This window comes from Marmota monax, unplaced genomic scaffold, assembly GCF_021218885.2.
Source record: "Marmota monax isolate L192 unplaced genomic scaffold, Marmota_monax_Labrador192_F-V1.1 WCK01_AAM20220418_F8-fsc00140, whole genome shotgun sequence".
In the NCBI taxonomy this organism is placed as follows: domain Eukaryota; kingdom Metazoa; phylum Chordata; class Mammalia; order Rodentia; family Sciuridae; genus Marmota; species Marmota monax.
This window is the reverse complement of record NW_026694256.1, coordinates 4,413,376-4,433,059: the sequence shown is the minus strand read 5'-3', so window position 1 is coordinate 4,433,059 and position 19,684 is coordinate 4,413,376. Positions and strand designations below refer to the sequence as shown.

Here is a 19,684-nt window from a genome sequence, read left to right as displayed (position 1 = left end):
ACGTGGCAGCCTGACATCACACACGCACGCACACACGACACAATACTAGAGCAGGTAAATGAGAAAGGCCAATAAATTTTATACATAGTCATGTCTTGTGTTTTCACAAGTCCCATGAAAATTTTGGAAATTAATGTTGAATTCCTAGAACAAGGAACCAACATTCAGATACCAGAAAAATGCAAGCAATGCATGCAGATCTGAAACATGAGCCTAAGACGAAGCCCAAGATAAGTGGGCGTGGGAGCAGAATTAGTCACAGCGTCGTTAAGTGTGGTGTAAGCCACAAAAATTAAAAAATGGGGAAAAAATGGAAAAACAACCAAAAAACATACACATAAACAAACAAAAAACCCTTCCCCTTCCCTCAGCCCCGAAGGCAACAAATGGAACAATGATCAAAAACATTATCATTATCATCATGTTGCATTCCTCTAGAGACTGGGAGATTGTGGGTATATTAAAGTCGCTAAAGCAGCTTGCAGAAAATACCACAATGCAAGTCATTAGGTAATGCTAGAAGTGTTTCAATTGACCCAACCCTCAGAACACTTCAAAAGGAACTTTATTTTCCGGCCTGAAGTCACTGCACCATATTCTGCACACTGTAAGTGCTGGACACACTTGCGAACTTGTGCCACAAACTTCAGTATGGGGCTCTGGGAGCCAGGCTCAGCTTTGAGATTTACATGCAGGGGAAAAACAGCAAATCTGCAGGATGACACCTGCTCACATACGCACAGAAAGCATCTATAACTAGGGTATCACAATGCTTTGAGAAGCTTGTCCCTGGCTGCCTGTGGTGAAGTCCTGAGCACAGGGCAACTGCAGCCGGGGAGAGAAGAAAACTGAGGTATTGTGTTCACATGGTGAGCAGTCATTACCATCCAGAAGCACAAGGCACAAGCCCTCGTGAAGGCTAAAAAGGGCATCGAGCAAACCATGCATTGTGAGGCTACAGAATGATTTCTAACATCAAGAACAGCCCAACAGAGATCGTTCAGGTCCCTCGAAAACCTCTGGTGTTTGGCTGACAGCATGCACTCGTAGGTTCTGCCCAAAATGCAGGTTAAGGTTTCCACTAGAGACCGGTTTCACATACTGCCTTTATCCTGGCTGTCAAACCACCAGTTCTTTGAAAACAAAGGGAGAGTAGCCATTTGGCTGATTAACCAACCACATTCGCGATTCTATTTCAATTTCAAACAACCTTGCAGGAATAAACCACAAAAGGACTCTGTGGTGAAGGGCTGCTATCACACTCACAAGCCAATGCAGATGACTGGGCTTTCTATGGTAACACATCACTGACATGCAAACCCCGAGGGGCCACTGAAGGGAATGAACCCATGTTGACAGCACACCTGGAAGTAAGAACATACACCACCATAAAAGATGTCAAGAGATCAAGCTGTTATTTGTCCAGACATTTTTTGAGGGGGAAAAGCAGTGGAGAGAGACAGGGGACAGAAGAAACCTTCTGATCATAATTGTATATCATCAATAATAGTAATAAAAATTAGAAAGTCCCAGAGAACTCGTTAGAAGGCAACAAGGCCATCCTTAAAACTTACACTTCTAATATAAAAGCACTGTTCTTCCAGGAATTTACCACATACTCACAAACCATTGATGTCCTGTGCCTTTAAATCCATGTACTAAATTTAAGACCTGGGCTTTGCTGAAAGTATTCATAATTAAAATGTAAACAAAAAAAAATTTTTTTACAAAGCTTAGAATTAAAGGCAGCCTTTTACCCAGATTTCTCACCAGTTTATCAAATTCTAATGTGGGTCATTAACTGTTCAAAAGTAATTCATTTTTGGACTTGTGGTTTAAAGCCTCCAGACTGAAAAGGTGCTCTGAACTTCTGACTTTCAAAACAACTTGAACATCCCTATGTGCTTCCTGTGCCTCAATTTCGTTTTAAATAAAGAGCAGGAATATTATAAATATGATTGACTTATGTCAAGCATTCCTGTTAAACAGTATCACCCCCATCCCAATCCACAAGGAAAGGACTGCCAGTGGCGCGCACGTGCACGTGGACCCCTGTGTGTGCATATGCATATTATACACACAGGCACACAGATACATAGAGACAAGTAAATATCGATACACATTATCTCAAAAAAGGCAGTAACAAAAATACCAAACTATGCTTGCATTGTGGCAGTGGAATAAGACAGTGTTAGAGTGAAGGGGGAAATGGTTAGGATCTATTACAGATTTAAATGGCTATGATACTAGCTTAATTTTTACCAAACTTGCCTGTAACTCCCCTCCCAACAGACTTCTTATGAGGAGTCCTCCTTACACAAAATGCTTTGTGTTCACATCAATCTGTACTATTCAGAACAAAACCAGTTCTGCTGGCAGAGATTGTGGGTTTGCAGGGACATTTAAGCTTTCATTAAACTGGAAAGCAATCAAGTCTTTATGTCTACAAATTATACATTTAATAGTTCCACAAATTTGGCAAAGTTCATGATGACATCTAGGATGTTTTCACCAAATCGTAGACATAAATATGGAAATCATCATCAAACTTGATGAAATAGACAGATGGTTTGGCTTCTACTTGATGAATGACCATGCCAGTCCTTTTCGAGCCATCTTCTTTGGCATATTCCACTTGTTTGCCTACCAGGCTGTCCACAACTTCTCCTGGTTCCCTTTCTTCTGGAGGTGAGTCATCAACTCTATCAGGTAGGACTTCAAGCGCAGAAACTCTCTCATCTTTATTAAGTTCTAGTCCATAAACACAGTCAAATCCATCGTACTTTATAAGATACAAAGAAGGATTCACCGGCACCTGGTCCAAGAGGGTCCCCTTCCACTGGGTGGCAGGGCCGTTGCCCTCTCTCCACCCATGCTGGATCCTGCAGCCTACCATGTTCCACCGGGGCTGAGACACAGGCTTGCTTGGCCCCACACTGCTCCGATGTTTTTTGTGAGATGTCCTCTTCTTCATCATGTTTGCAGACACCCCAGCATGGCCTGCATCAGCTCTGGACCGCTGGTCAGGTGTCTTTCCGAATGGGGTCTTCATTCATCTGTATTTATGTGAGCAGCAGAGCTGCTAGACTAGGGTGAAAATTCAATATTCTCCAATTGGAAAGTTTCCACAAAAAGTCAGTTTTCTTGTTCATCCACCATCCAAGTGTCTCTTTTATAAGCTCAGCAAAAATGTGAGGAATCACAAGTGCTGGTTTCAGAGGTCTGAGTCCATAGAAGGCCGGCTGCATTCCATGGGGCTCCAGGTGAGGCTGAAGATCACGGCGCAAGAGTGTGGCAGCGGGAACCAGCTCACATCTTCAGGAGGTAGAGCCCGTTGCTTGTTTATGACATCTGCTAGACTGATACATTTTTTTCCCCATTTTTTTTCACCTTCAATCTGTGGATATCTTTGCTTAAGAGGTGAGTCTCTGAGAGACAGTATATTTTGGGGTCTTTTTGTTTAATCCAATCTGCCAGTTTATATCTTTTGATTGATGAGTTTAGACCATTTACTTTCAATCTTATTGTTGTGATATGATTTTTATTCCATCATTTTGATTTATTTTTGTTTTTTAATTTGAATTGGTTTCATCATTGATTCACGTTTTCTTTAGTATACTTACTCCCTTTGCTGGTTTTTACATTTATTTTTTTTATTTCTTATTGATGCAATATCTTATTGAGTATGTTTTGTAGTGTAGGCTTTCTAGTTGTAAATTATCACTTTTGTTTGTCAAGGAAGGTTTTTATTTTATCATAAATTCTGAAGCTTAATTTTGCTGAGTAAAGTATTCTGGGCTGGAATCCATTTTAGTTTAGAGTTTGGTTATATATTGTTCCAAGACCTCCTAGCTTTGAGGGTCTAGGTTGAGAGATCAGCTCAAACTTGAATTGGTATCCTTCAAATGAAATCTGTTGTTTTTCTCTGAAAGCTTTTATAATTCTATCCTTATTCTGTTTGTTAGTCATTTTCATTATAATGTGCCTTAATGTGGGTCTGTTTTAATTTTGTATATTTGAGGTCTTGGGTGCCCCCAGGATTTGATATTTCATTCTTTTAATTTTGGAAATTTTTCTATATTATTTCATTGAAAAGACTGTGCATTCCTTTGGTTTGTATCTTCAAGCCTTCATCTATCCCAATGAATCTTAAATTTGGTCTATTCATGTTATTCCATAATTCATGGAAGTCCTTTTCATGGCCTCCTAACATGTTTCCTCCACAATCAACTTTGTTTTCAATATAATATATTTTGTCTTCATTGCCTAAGGTTTGGTCTTCCAAATGATCTAGCCTGTTGGTAATGCTTTCGATTGAATTTTTAATTTGGTTTATTGATTCCTTTATTTCAATTATTTCTGCTTGTCTTTTCCCCCAAAAAAATCTCTATCTCTTTATTGAAGGGATCTTTTACTTCCTGTATTTTCTCTCTGACTTCACACTTACACTGTCCTTTACTTGGCAGATCAGTTTAATTATGTACATTTTAAACTCCTTCTTTGCCATTTCTTCCACTGTGTATCAATGAATTCTGCTAATGGAGTATCTTGGTTTGTTTAGGGCAATTTGTTCCTTTATTATTTCTTGTTCTTTGTGTGTCTACCCATCTAACAGTATGGATCTGAGGCAGTAGAATTTCTACCCTATGAACTTATAGTGTCCCTGAAGATTTACAGTACCTCATGTGCTGAGAAGCTGCCTGTCTGCTTTCTTGGTCTTTCTCCATGGAGGAACCAGAAAAGTGATCTCTTCTCTTCCATCATCTTCTCAATTGCCTTAGTTGTTAGAAGTCTTACTGTGCCAAGATCAAGGTGGATCTACCGCCATGATCCACTTCCTGAAGGCCTCTCATCAGCTAATCTTTCCCTCTTCTGGTGCCCAGGCCCTGTTCCTTACCTGCTCTCAAGTAACCTGTGAAGTTACAGTTGACTCTGTACCCTGGAGGTAACTGCAGGGAAAGCCTAGAGCTCTCAACTCTATTCTTCAACCAGAAGTTACCAGTCTCTCCAGGAGCTCTGAATGGCTCTCAAAGTGACTGTCCAACATATTTAACATGAATTAGTGCTACATTTTACCAAAGGTCATTCTGCATCTACTGAGATAAATTGCCGCAGTCTGGCTGGGCACAAATCACGAGCCACTGAAGCAGGAACAAACTTTATTTTTAAACTGCAGGAAACACTTCACACAGCTCCCGGGGAATCCTCCCGAACGCGCCAGGAGGCTTGTCCAGGAACCCCCAGCCGGAAATATCTCTCCCGGAAATCCCTCCTCCTGCACTTCCCCAACCAATGGGAACTCTCGGGGAATCCCCGGAAATCCCCATGAGAACTCCAAAATAGTGCGAGAACTCAAAAGTTGCGGCAGAGGCGGATAGTAATGCCTCGCCTGTCAATCAATACTGTTGGCAAAATGCCAGGGGCCATACAGACTCGGCCGTGGCTCTCAGCAATAAATCATATGATTTTTGTCCTTAATACTATTTTTGTGGTAAATAACATTTATTCACTGGCATATGTTGAACCAACATTGCATCTCTGGATAAAAATCACTTGATTATAGTGTACTATTTTCTTGACGAATTTATGAGTGCAGTTTGCATTTTTTAAAAAAAATATTTTTTAAAAGGAAAATGGTGCAGAAATATGGGGGGAAATTCTTAATGAGAAAAACTGGGCTTGTTTCCACTGATGTGGGTAAAACTCTTAGCAAGGACTGATGTTATGCTATTCTTTTTATTTATTTTGGGGGTCCTCTGTAACCTTGAGCCAAGGGCTGGGAGTTGTTAACCCCACAGCTTTGTGTTTCTCCTTAAGCTGCCAGCCATTATGACCAGGAGCCATAATTAGTAGTAGCATCTATCAGCTTCCCATCTCCCAGTATAAGATGAGATTAAAATAGAGAGTATGGACATTTTGTACTGAGGGGAGGGTACAGGATTCTAAATTGAAAATTCTAGTAGCTAAAGTATGGTTTTGACTGACCCTTGGAACTCTAATGGTAGGTATTTGAGATTTATTTGATCCATACCCCCTGTTGCTGAGGAAATGCTGATATCTGTTAGGTGTTTGGGTCTCAGGGGTCTTTCAAAATTTCCACTTTTAGGGTAAGAAGTCTAAACATTGATAGGCTTCACATATTCCATCCCCATGATTGTGAATTTTCCAGGATCAGACATGGAATACTCTGCCTGCCTGACATGTTATTGTCATCTTCTCGGCTGCTCATACAGGAGGACACCAACAAAGGAAGCTCTATTTCCTCAGTGTATCATCCTAGGCACAGTCCTATGCACCTGTTTCAATCATACTAATCCATAGGTGACTGCTGGGTCAGGCTGGGAACTTCCTTTATGAATTTCCAATATTTATCTTCTGTTGACTACAACGTAGCCACTCCAAAATGGTTCCTGACACCATAATGGTGATTCCCACTATACTTTCTGCCCCTCAGCTGACCAATTTTTATTACTTTTCACACGACAATTTCTTCCACCATCTCTGGGTCAGTTAAGATCAGCCTCCCTCTCTATTCCACAGGTTCCCTCAAGCCAATTTTATTCGATGCATTTTCCTTTCTCTCTGGCTATGGTCACTAGAGGGTTGACAGAACTCACCAGCTAAGTTGGCATTTCTCTAAACTTATTATATTTTCTGTTATGTTCAAAGTTTCAACTTGCTGTGTCTCTACGATTATTTTGCCATACAATGTTGAGTTTCAGTGAATTCCCTTACTCTCCCATCTCACTGTGGAACTGGCTTCCTATTTTTAAAATCTTGAGCTGAGGAAGTACTGGGTAGTATGCCCTTCCACTGATACTGTTAGTTTCTGCATACACTGTAAGATTTTATTGGTGTTCTGACAGATTACCACAAACATCATGCTTAAAATAATAGAAATGTATCCTCTTTCAGTTCTGGAGGTCAGAAATCTAAAACAAGTCTTACAGAGCTGAGATAAAGGTCTGTGAAGTGTCTGTTTCTTCTGAAGGCTGCAGGAAGTACCCAACTTACAACTTCTGAAGACTGCCTGCATTCTTTCTGTCATGTGTACACTACTTGATCTCTTGCTACCATCCTCACATCTATTCTTTCTGTGATCTCTTGCATTCTTCTTATAAGGACCATTGTCATTACATTTAGAGCCCACAAGGATTAGCCAGAACAATTTTCTCATCTCAAGATTCTCAATCATATCTGAAAATCCTTTTTGTTAGGAGAAGTAACATTTATAGATTCTGGGGATTAGGATGTGGATATCTCTGAGGGTCATTATTCACTCTATCACAAGCCCTTAGACAAGCTAAAAGAAGTAATCCCAAGTTCTCCTGGGATCTCTGGTATCCTTTATGTTAGAAGAAATCTTCAGTGTCCTCCAGGCCTTAGTCACTTGCAGAAGACCAAAAAGATTCAAGCTGTATAAAGCTGCTGGATGCCAAATTATACACAGATATTCTGTATAATATATAAATTATTACAGATATATTCTTGACACAAGACCTTAGGAAGAAAAAAGTCACAGTACAGAGTAGCATAATATGTCTCACTGACTGCCTAGTTTGGTCATGATCAAATATATATATTTGACAATCATGAATATTAATTTAGGACTGCCAAGTCCTAGTCCCTTGTATCATCTTCATTTATATATGAGGGTACTTTCTCATTCATTTACATTAACTAAGAAAAACAAACACTTCCTGGTGATGTCACTGAATGACTATATGGTTTCTTCTACGCATTGGCAGCTATTGTTAACAGAGAATATCACTTTTTGTTTGTTGAATCTACTCTGCATGACAAAGCAGCAGCTTACCTTCCCTATGGTCACCAACCATCTGTTTTACTTTTCCTTGTACATTCTTATCAGCCCTGCTGAATTCTACACAGCTTTTCCTGAAGGTCAAGTGGCATTCTGTGGAATTTAGGGATTCCTATGGATTCCTTGGTGGCAATGCATCTGGTTTGCTTTCTGTGCTGTTTTGAATCTTATTTCTGATTTTACTTTTGGTTCTGTCAAATCAGGCCTTTGTTTTCTTGTCTTAACAAAGTATCTCCAATGTTCATTTCACTATATTTCCTTGGTTTTATTTGCAAATGTAAGTTGCCCTCGAATATTTGAAGGATAGTCATGAAATAGTCATCACTAAATAAATGGTATGGCAATATAACCATTTATAATCTCTAAATAGTATTACTCTTAGGTCCTATCTTAAATACAATAAAAGAAAAAAAATTGCCTATAGTTGATATTTACTTCATATTTACAATACCTCTTTTAGGATAGTGGTTGGCCCTTGTTTTGTATGAAAGTACATACAACATAAAAATAAAAGTGCATGTTTTATATGGAAATAAAAAGATAAAATGGCAGGAATAGTACTGTCTTTTCTGTTCTTTATGACCTTTTCTGTTAGGATGCCCATAAAGTTAGAATTACATTGATGAGAAGGATCAAGAGTATATATCCAATGTGTTCTTTCAAAAATTTTTAAATTACTAATTGTCTTGAGGCAGTACATGTACTACCAGAAACTAGAATAATGCATATCTGATGCTTAGATATTAGCAAGTTTGCACAAAAGAAAATGTGAGGTGCAACAACAAGCTGAAACCTTATCACAGAAGCCAAATGCAACTAGTGATCTGGAGGGTGAAGCAGACAAAAGAGGAGATGTGTAGAAGAGACAATGATATTAGCAGCAATTTCTGTGATGGTAATGCTTACACCAGTGATGCCATCATTAGTAGTTGCCACCCAGAAGGATATGTCAGCAATTTGTATGAAAGTTCATTTTCTTAAAATTATGATACATCAAAATAGATCTAGTTCTATCACTACCCATTTTTCTTGGAATGCTCTTTTAATAAATATGCTTGAATCTAACCTAAGAAAGTGTATATTAGGGAACTTCCTAAGCCATGCTTTAGTGAATGAATTGTTCACTTTCTCAGAGTGTGTATGTGTTCCCTCTGGCTCCGCTATGCAGTTTAGGATCAGGTCTGCACAGAAGTAATTAAAGGGCATTCAGACTGTCCTAGGAGCTCCACTGAAAAAACCTACTTTAAAAATAGACCAAAATTGAGCACAGGCCTATCGATAAATGGAGAGGTTTGTGATGCCCCTTGAAGAGTACAGAGAGCTAACCCTGGATTATGAAGGCTTGCACAAGATCCTGTGTTTTCTGAAAATTCTCAGAATTTTCAGAAAAAAATTAAAGATCATATATCATTTCCAGCAATGATTCTATTCTTGGAGTTTTATATTTTTATGAAATTTGTGGGGAGTCCCTCATTTTGTTTTCTTATTTCCTTGGTAATTTTTTAAAGTCAAAATAATGATTCAAATATCTATCTCATTACTTTGTACTGACTTTCAATAATTTATAACTAAATACAAAAATATTGTGTACATTTGTATCCAAGAAATGTGTATGTGGTCTGAATATGAAGTATTGCATTTCAAGGTTCTGGCTATAATTTATAATGCAGAGAAACCCCCTTCTTACAGCTCATGTAAGTATATGTAATTTAAAAAGAATCTATTTCTTAACCAAGGCAACTTTTTTTAAACTTATTTTGATTTTTTTAGTTGTCGATGGACCTTTGTTTTATTTATTTATATGTGATGCTGAGAATCGAACCCAGTGCTTCACACAAGCTAGACAAGCACTCTGCCACTGAGCCACAACCCCAGTCCACCATGGCAACATTTTTAAAACAGTCTTTCCCCATCTCTCTAGTTCTCTAACTCTGCAGAATTTTTCTGCTCCAAAACTCTACCTCCACCCCCTGTTTCCTGTCATTCATGAAGCAGCTCAACCTTTAGTACGCATTTAGTTCTTGTCTTTGTTCTCCTTTGTCTTCCTTTATTTCCCCAGTTTTCTTTCTACCCATGTGCCTAATTTTGAAACACAAGATGGCAAATATAAGACTGAGAAAGAAATAAGTCTTAGATTTGGAGGAAGGTGAACAGCTGAGTAAACAAAAGTTCTTTCCAGCAATGAATGGAGTGGAAGGAGACTTTAAAAATGTTAGTTAACTCAGTCCAGTACATGTATTAATTTGTTTGACAAATTAGCCATTGAACATCTGTATGCTCATGGTACTATTTCATTGTAATTTATCACTGAACAAAATAGATAATGATCCATGACCTTATGAAACTTACATTTTAGGAGAATAAGAATGACAATAAAATTCTAAAGGGAAAAACAGAAAGGTAGAGGGAATTAAAGGAAATTGGGATTTTTAAGTTAAAGAGGCAACATAAGGGATGAGCTCACAAATCACTAATGACTTCACAGACATTTGCTAGTACTCGGCAGCAAAATAGGGAGCTCTTTCAGATATTTGAATAGACTTTCTTAATTGGTCAAGTAGAAAAAAAGTCAATGAAAAACTGAGTCATTATATGAAAGATAATCATATAGAATTGCCAAACCAATGGAATTTTTATCATAAGTCCTTTCCACATTCCCAGTAAGAATGGATATACCTTGAAGAATCTGTTTCTACAGGCACTAACATAATAGCTCATTAGCAGATGTTCCAAATAAGAAAAACTCATTGCCATTAAGAGAGAGAGATTTTTCAGTTTTATTTTGAGATACACTGTTAGATTCATTGGCTTTTCAGGTTAATGATTAAAAATATGAAAAAGTAGTTCATTTTAACAGGAAAAAAATAATAATAAAAGTGATCCAACTCATGGTCTCTCTTATTCAAAAATCAAAAATCAAGGTAACAAGTAAAACATAAAATACATCAATACATCTTTCTACTACTAAACCTAGCATCATTTAGTTTCAGCCACAGATAATTCATTACCTAACATTGATGTATTTGAATGTTCTAGCTTTGTATTGGATTTATAAATATTTCATTGTTTTAATTTATTGCTGTAATAAAAGCAATATGCATAAGAAATGTACACTTATAATAGGTATAGAGGTTTTTAAATATTATTGTATTAGTAATTAAAAAATCAGCATGGCACTCATCTACTTTTTAAAAAATTTGAGTATCCCTTTTGTGGAAAATTTCAGATACATTCTTGGAATTAATTATATAACTTAGTTTATTTTTGATTTATTAACAAAAAGAATGCACAGGTAAGTTGGAAGTAGAATATTTGTGAAATTAAGGGCTCAACCAAGTGTGAAGCCGTGGGTGGAGATTTGAGACAGCTCAGAAGCCTAAAAGAGGCAAGGAGACCAGTTAATTGAGGAATGTGCAGTAAAAGGTATGCAGCATTTGAAATTTCTTGTGAAAATTTCTTCTAGTTTCTTCTACTGTTATAACAAAGGCAAAGAATTCCTGATTCTAGGAACTAGAAAAATCACAACATAATTCAAGAATGCAAAGAACTAAATATGTTTTCACAGACTGAAAATAAAAAAGAAATCAGTGTGACTGTTATTTTCCCTAGAAAATTGCTCTAAGCATCCCTAAATGACTCATTTATACATAAACCTGGCAAGTAATATGTTGGTGAGTTGTCGACTACCTACAATCTTTCATTTTTCCTTATGTATTTCAGTTCTATTAATATCTAAAAGACAGGTTTATTATATAATTGACATAATAATTAATGTGTATATCCCTATAAGTTTTATTAGAAAAAGTTCTCAATAATTATGTTAAGGGTTAGATTTCACATATTAAAAAAAATAAAAGCCCAATGCTACCTACTTCCTGCTTATCCATGTTTTATGAGGAGCAAGAAGCATATTACACAGAGAGTGGAAGATGATTTAAAGTTACCCATATAATTCCCAGAGGTTGAAGAAAAAACAAAATACCTTTATTCACATTATGAGAATTTATGTAGAATATTGCTCCCATTCAACATCTCGCCTTAGGAGTAAGGGTTTGGACTCAGAAGCGTTTCCCCTGCAACAGCTCTACCTTCAGACACAGAAACCATGGTAACCAATGACCATAGTGAAGGCAGCTTCCTGTGCTCATACTTGAAACACTGCTGTACAATCAACCAGTCCCACAGATTCTGCAATGAGCTCATTGCCCTTTATTGATATGACTGGCATCATTAGCTTTCAGATAAATGTGCATATAAGGAAGCATTGTGGATAGAAAGGATTAACCTTGTGCTGTTGTATTTTGCTATCATCATTACATCACAAACTATGAGAGCTCAATGTTATTATTCTAATTAAATTCCCAGGAGGCAGAGAAAAGTGAAGCGATATAATGTCCTGAATATAAAAAGAGATGTTCCTATTTTTCTGTACGTATGGCATTTATGTCATTCTCATCAAGTAATATCCCAGAGATTATCTGTTACATGAGCCATAAACAATATAAAGAATAGGTTTCAAGATCTCATGTGTGAGCATATGTGTGGGTGTCTATGTTGAGGAGGAATAAGTAGAGAGAGAGAATTTTGTTAGATCAAATGTCACTTAAATATAAACAGTATCTTTATCATTTGGGGGTGCTACAATATATGTCATGAAGTAAACTTCACTAGTAACCATGTAAATCTTCCATTTATAGAACCTAAAAAGTGATGAAAGATAGAGTATAATAGTTTAAAGAACAAATTCAGGAGCTGGACTGATACAGCCCTCTGCCATACTTTGCCACCTTTGAAAGGCTACTTACCATCCCTATGGTAACTCAGATTCTTTTTTTTTTTTAAGTGAGGGTAATTCACAATAGCTAAATTGTGGGACCAACCCAGATGCCCTTCAGTAGATGAATGGATAGGGAAACTTTGGTATATATATGCAATGGAACATTACTCAGCATTAGAAGAGAATAAAATCATGGCATTTGCAGGTAAATGGATGAAGTTGAAGAATATAATGCTAAGTGAATCCAGCCAACCCCAAAAAACCAAAGGCTGAATGTCTTCTTTGATATGAGGATGTCACTCATAATGGCAATGTTGGGGGTACATGGGAGGAATGGAGGAACTTTAGCTAGGACAAAGGGGAGGGAGGGGAAGGGAGGGAGATGGGGGTAGGAATGATGGTAGAATGAGCTAGACATCATTACCCAAAGTACATATATATATATATGAAGACACGAATGGTATGAAAATACTTTTTGTACAATCAATTACTTGAAAAATTATGCTCTGTATGTGTAATATGAAATGAATTGCATTCTGCCATATTGTATAACAAGTCAGAATAAATAATTTTTAAAAACATGAGAGTCCTTATTTCTTTGGACTTTTATGAGGATAAAGTGAGTTAATATACATAATTCATAACTGTGAATTTATAATTTTATAAACCTTCACTAGTATCATCAATTATTTTACTATTATGGAACTATTTGTCTAATATAATATTGAATTTCAAAATAAAACAATTAAAGACCAATTAAATAAAAAATATTTGAGAAAAAAGGAAATGATACATAATTGTTTTAAATCTTAAAAAAAAATAAAATTACTCCTTCTTTAATTCAAAAGGATCTTAAAGATCATTTAATGCATGTGGTATAATGTAAAACTTTGAAGAGTCAGATGCAAAGAGGGACCACAGCTAACTCAGGGTTTTGGAATTGGTCCCTGATGTGAAAGCAGGTTGAAAAAGTTCACCAATGCTAGTTTCCTAATTCTGATCCATTTTACCCTATCACCCTCAATCCCTTTATAATCCTATACTATTAGTTAGCTATGTTAAACTCAGCCATCAGGAGATATCACTTGACTTGTGACATTAATAAATCTCATAAATAGTCTTATTGAAGGTTCTATTTATATGTATGTATGCAAACTTTAGTGTGGGTGATAATGACAAAATAAGAGCCTTATCTTGATAATGGTACATTATATATTTCAGTGTTATTAATAGGTGCAGTTAATTGGCTAAGACCACAGTTTTGAAATCAGACAGCCTGACATTTGATTCTTGAATTCTGACTGTGCATTTTAAGAGTGGTGCCTCACTGATTATTTGTCAAATCAGGATAATAATAAAATCTTTGAAGCTTTAAACTGAAGGTAAAGTGAGAAAAAATAGATACAGCTCTTGAAGTGCCTGATGATCAGTAAATATTAGCTATAATTTTTAATGACATAGAAGACTTCTGATTTAGGATATTTTACCAAACTGTTCCTACTACTTTCCCAATATATCTCTGTCTGCAGTTTTTCATCACTACCTTTTACATATGATTGGAGACAAAACAAGGATACTTGATAAAACCTAAGAAATCTAAGGAGTATTGGAAATACTGGACTTTCTAGAAATCTTTGTTGAATCCTTATCATCACACAAACAACATCCAGATGGAGAACAGGAATTCTACCTTAATTGCATGAAGAACTGTCTGGTGACTGTTTTGTTTTCTAGGTATCAAAATGTGAATCTCAGTCCTAAACCGAAATGGAAGTGAATTTTGCCACTTGTAAGAATAAACTCAGAAGAGGTTTTTCCCTAGAGCTTTTAGATGGAAACCCCATTTGCTCAACATCTTGGTTTTAGCCTTGTGATACCCTTAGCAGAGAACCCTGCTATTCTATGTAAGACTTGTGACCTAGAAAACTGAAATAAGTTCGGTTCCCTTTTAAGCCACTGAGTTTGTGATAATCTATCACACAGGAAATTTTATTATAAAGGTCTTTTCGATATATTGAAAACACTGTTTTCTAGTGTCCTTTCCTTAGTTTCCTTCTCCTCCCTTTATGTGACTAGCTAAAAAGGTGTCAAGTTTTACTTGAAACTAAATAATTATTTTAAATATGCCAGGAGGGACCCCATAAAAGTACATGTAATATATCCTTTATCTCTACCTTGCCAAATCTCACCCTGCCCAACTTCAAACCCAAACCGAGTATGGCATAGAGCTTCGGAGAACTATTTATTAGGAAATTGATTCACAGTAACAGTTAATCATAGAATTTGGACTTAAATATGAAGATCAATTTAGATATAGCTCTGTTTCTGTTTGACCTTTTGTAGATTTAATTTTCTGAACTCTAACAGTGATTCTGAAGTTGTTGTACGTTAGAATAACCTGAAAGCTAAAATTTTGAAAAATCCTGACAGTTAGACAATATCTGGTACTAATTAAATCAGAGTACCTAGGGCTTTTTGTAAATATCAGTATTTCTTTCTTTTTTTATTTTTAATGGTTAAAATCGGGTGTTTGATTTTTTTTATTTACATATGACAGCAGAATGCATTACAATTCTTATTACATATATAGAGCACAGTTTTTCATATCTCTGGTTGTATACATAGTATATTCACACCAATTCGAGTCTTCATACCTGTACTTTGGATAATAACGATCACCATATTCCACCATCATTAATTACCCCATGCTCCCTCCCTTACCCTCCAAACCCTAAGTATTTCTTAAAGTCTCAGGAGATTCCAATGTGCAACCAAGTTTGAAAACTACTGACAAAAAGCTTCTATCTGTTCTGTCTACAAGATTATGTTTGATACACATGAATCTAAGTTTCCAAGCAGTACTTTAATGATGATGAAGAGGATGGGATCAATTATTGTTTGAGCATACAATTTTCCTACATCTGTCTGTCTCTAAAGTAGTAGGCATAATCTCAGTGCAGAGGATGTGTCCATTTTATTCTTATACTAACTATCTCAAATGGGACATCCAGTATATAAAAGCTCTCTCTCTCTCTCTCTCTCTCTCTCTCTCTCTCTCTCTCTCTCTCTCTCTCTCTCTCTCTCTCTCTCTCTCTCTCTCTCTCTCTCTCTCTCTCTCTCTCTCTATATATATATATATATATATATATATATATATATATATAAATAAATAAATACACACACACACACACAGAGAGAAATACAGATATGATAGAGGATAATTGGATAGATTGACGACATGTACATACATGCAAAACCTACTAGTACCTGGAGAATTATAAGCCAATGATATTCCTGGTAATGAACTTCACTGAAGGACTTTAAAATGCTGAAATGTGACAACAGATGTCCACTTGATTATGGCATAAAATCTTTGTGGTAATAGGAGTGTTTCAGAGACAAATGATGGAAAAATGGTTGTTTATCTTAGTTTGGTAGGCATAAGGCAGAGAACAGAAGACAACTCTGTGAAGTAAAACACAATTGAAAAATTACCAACTTACAGGAAACAAAATCGCCTCAAAGAGTTACCATGAGCAAATAAATCTTTTGGCATCGCTGGAAATCTTGAAGATATCAGCATTTTCGCTGCACTTGGTTTTGAAGATCTAGAATTCATGTCACTCCTCTGTCTGCCATTTTCCTAATCTCTAAGATGAATTCAGTAATGGAATCAGTTTTATAGGGTTATTTGAGGATGATTTACTAGTTATAAATCACTAAAAGTAATATTTGGCATATGGTGTTATATGAATATTTGTTAAATAAAAGGCAAACAAGTTGAAATAAATAAGAAAGAATAGTTAAAATAGTAATGTTGTCAGATGACTAGGCAAATAAATCAATGGAATAAATTCAAATCTACAAATAGACTTGGGGATATATAATCATTCAGCATGTGATGGAGATCACATTTCCTCTCAGTGAGAAAAATAAATGGCATGGGCAAAACTGTTCCCTCTGGTTTTTCTTCCTATTTCTTGGTGAACCAAAGCTGTGAAGAAAAGATGGAGCAAGCATTGATCTAAGTAAAAATTTATGGATGTAATTTATGGAATCCATGTGGAGACTGTGCTCTCCAAGTTCCCAAACTGCGTATTTCAACCTTATCAAAGTCCTCAGCTCTTTCTTAGGATTGTATTCTGATGTTGCCTTTAACTCTATCTTTGGAATTGAAAAATTGTCTTAGACATAATAAACAGATGACTGCACCAAAACATGCAGTTCTATATACTAAATCCCCAGTCACTATGAGCAAGGAACAGCTTTCTGGCCGGCCTTGGTTGTTCTACCATGAATCCAATTAAGCTGTTAACTGAGCAGCTGAAGCTTCCCAAACCATGTGAGAGCTGCATGTATTTGGTTAGGCAGAGTTAGTGATCCCCCAAGAGCATCTGCCCCAAACCAACTACAGTTTGTTTTATAAGCAAAGCTTATGAATCTTTGAAGATTTTTCAATCAAGATATTCAGATTAGATATTTAAATGGCTTATTTTAGTACTATCCATAAAATGCTTAGGACCATGCTACCTCTTACCTTTTTCTATCCTGGTATCCTCCCTGAATTGCCTAGGTAACCCTGATTTAAGGGTCACATTAATCCAGTATTACACAAACGTTTTACTTAGCACCTCTGCACATTTCCCAGTGTGATTTCTTCTCCTGGCCTCTTAGTGCACCCTGCTGGACTCCCTTGGGAATACCTTCTGGTCTTAGATTGTCATATGGGACTCATGCATACAATCCAAACTCCATATATACACACAGTTGAAATATAGTGTCTAATGCTATAATCCTTAAAATTGTTTCCTTCTTTTCCTTGGCTTATATAATGACCCAGCTAATAAAGATTAAAATATCAAAAAATTCCTGCAAAAGGTTTTGTTTTCCCAGTGGAAGAGTGAATGTTTATTTCCTCCCCAAATTCAGACATCGAAGCCTAATTTCCAGTATTTACAATGACTTTTGGAGTGGTGCCTTTGGGAGGTAATTGAGTCATGAGGGTGGAGTGTTCATGAATAGTATTAGTGCTCAAGAGATGATACCCCCCCACCATGAGGATGCAGAGAGAAGGCAGCTGTCCACAGCCAGGGCATGTGGCCTCGGCAGACACTGGATCTGCTGGCTTCTGGAGTAGTGACTGCTACACCACACCCAGGAATAGTATTCAGCTGTAAAATGTAACAAGCTGCTAAAATACACAACAACTTGGATGAATCTCAAAGGTGATGCTGAGTGAAATGAAGTCAAGCTCAAAAAGCAATACATACCATAACATTTATATTACATTGCCAACTGATAAAGCCATAGTGATGGAGAACAGAGCCGTACAAGGGGCCATGGTGAAGTGGTGATGGGGCTTTCTAGAGACAATATGGAAGGCATTGTGGATGATCAAACTCCTATATATTCTGTGATATGATTAGATGCAATTACATATGTGTTAAAATTTATTAGTGTTCAATGAAAAAGTCTATTTAAAAAATTAGTGTTTATTGCATGTTGAAGTAACAATATTTTGACCATGTTGGGTTAAATAAAATATACTATCAAAGTTAATTTTGCTATTATTTCAACATTAAAAATTTAATTGCCATATCTTTATACTTATTTAACAGGGTACAGTACTAGAATTCAATATTTGTATGCAGTATATAATGGTCAAATCAGGATAATCAACATTTCTATCTTCTCAAGTATTATTATCATTTCTACATGTTGAGGATCTTCAATCTTTGCTCCTGTAGTTCTTTTAAGTATATAATGAATCATTGTAGATGATAATTACCCTAATACACTACAGTGCTTTAGAACTAATTCCCCCATGGAAGGGCATTTATCCAATTTATCTTCGCTCCCCTCCCCCTAATGACTTCTGTACTATTCTCCATTTCTGTGTGATCAACTTTTTTTTTAGCTTTTATAAAGGATTGTGAACATGAGGTATTTGTGTTTCTATGCTTGGCTTACTTTACTTAATACCATGTCTACCAGTTCTATCTATAGCCCAAATGACCCAAAAAGTCTATTTTTATATGATCGCTTTAAAATAAAACTAAATGAGAAAGAAGAGCCTGCACCATGAATTGCCCTGTTTTAGACTGAATCTGTAGATACCAGGAACTAGTAGCAGAAAGAGTGGAATAATATATTAGTGTCACATTCAAAACTCAGAATTTTCCAGGTGCAGTGATGTTGAGAGCCATCTGTGAGCTGTGTGTGAACTATGTTGCACATCATAGCCTCAGGAGGGGGTAAGTCTGGCACTGAGAACTCCCTGTGGCACCCCCACAGGGATTGACAGCATGATGCAAGTGAACTTCCCCCTCAAGCTCTGCCAAAGATCCCACACAGTACCTGAGATGGGTGTGACCTGCCAAGATGTCAATCAACCTGCTGACTGCAAGACATCACAAGCAAGACTCTGCCCTTGAAACCTGATCCCTGCCTTTGATGTACCCCCTTAAATAAACCACCATACCCCCTTAAATAAACCACTGGAGCCATCTTTTCTTTTTCTAGTTCCATCACCCCTGTGGACTAGATTTATCTAGTAAATATATCTTATATTTATAAATATATAAATATATCTTATAAATATATCTTATAAACATATCCCTGACTATTTGTGTTTTGTTCTTCACTAATTATTAGAGCCACAGTTTCCAGGTGGCTTATACCTCCTGGCAGGAAGAAGAACCCTCCAATGAGACACTGGCTGTCGACCCCATTACAGTGGGATAAACCTATAATCACAGCTACTCAGTAGGCTGAGACAGAAGGATTGCATGTTCAAGGCCAGCCTAAGCAATTTAGTGAAACTCTCCTGGTATGTGCAAAACTGTAGATTCAATCCCTGGTACTGTGGGAAATAAAATCCAGAACTGGAATGGACACTTGCAGTTTCCAATTTTCCAGAGCTATGTGGGTTTCTTCTCTGCAGTAAAACTTCTTTCCCACTTTCTCACTTTTCTCTGAAAGCAGATTTTTGGCCAACTTGAGTCTGTTCCTCCACCTACAAATGCTGTACAAACAAAGTCTTGACTTGCCACCAGTAAGGAAAAGAAGAGAACTAGTTCCAGAGA

The 19,684-nt window shown here is 36.7% G+C and overlaps 1 protein-coding gene across 1 annotated transcript; it reads right to left on the bottom strand.

The window, feature by feature from the left end:
- Positions 1-1,989: 1,989 nt before the first annotated feature.
- Positions 1,990-3,198, bottom strand: LOC124108541 (spindlin-1-like). Its single transcript, XM_046467003.2, has one exon. The coding sequence runs from the start codon at positions 3,050-3,052 to the stop codon at positions 2,498-2,500; it is 555 nt and encodes a 184-aa protein (XP_046322959.1). The 5' UTR covers positions 3,053-3,198; the 3' UTR covers positions 1,990-2,497.
- Positions 3,199-19,684: the final 16,486 nt, after the last annotated feature.

Excerpts from the sequence above, each read along its gene's own strand:
- LOC124108541 (XM_046467003.2), bottom strand. The coding sequence starts at position 3,052 with ATGAAGACCCCATTCGGAAAGACACCTGACCAGCGGTCCAGAGCTGAT.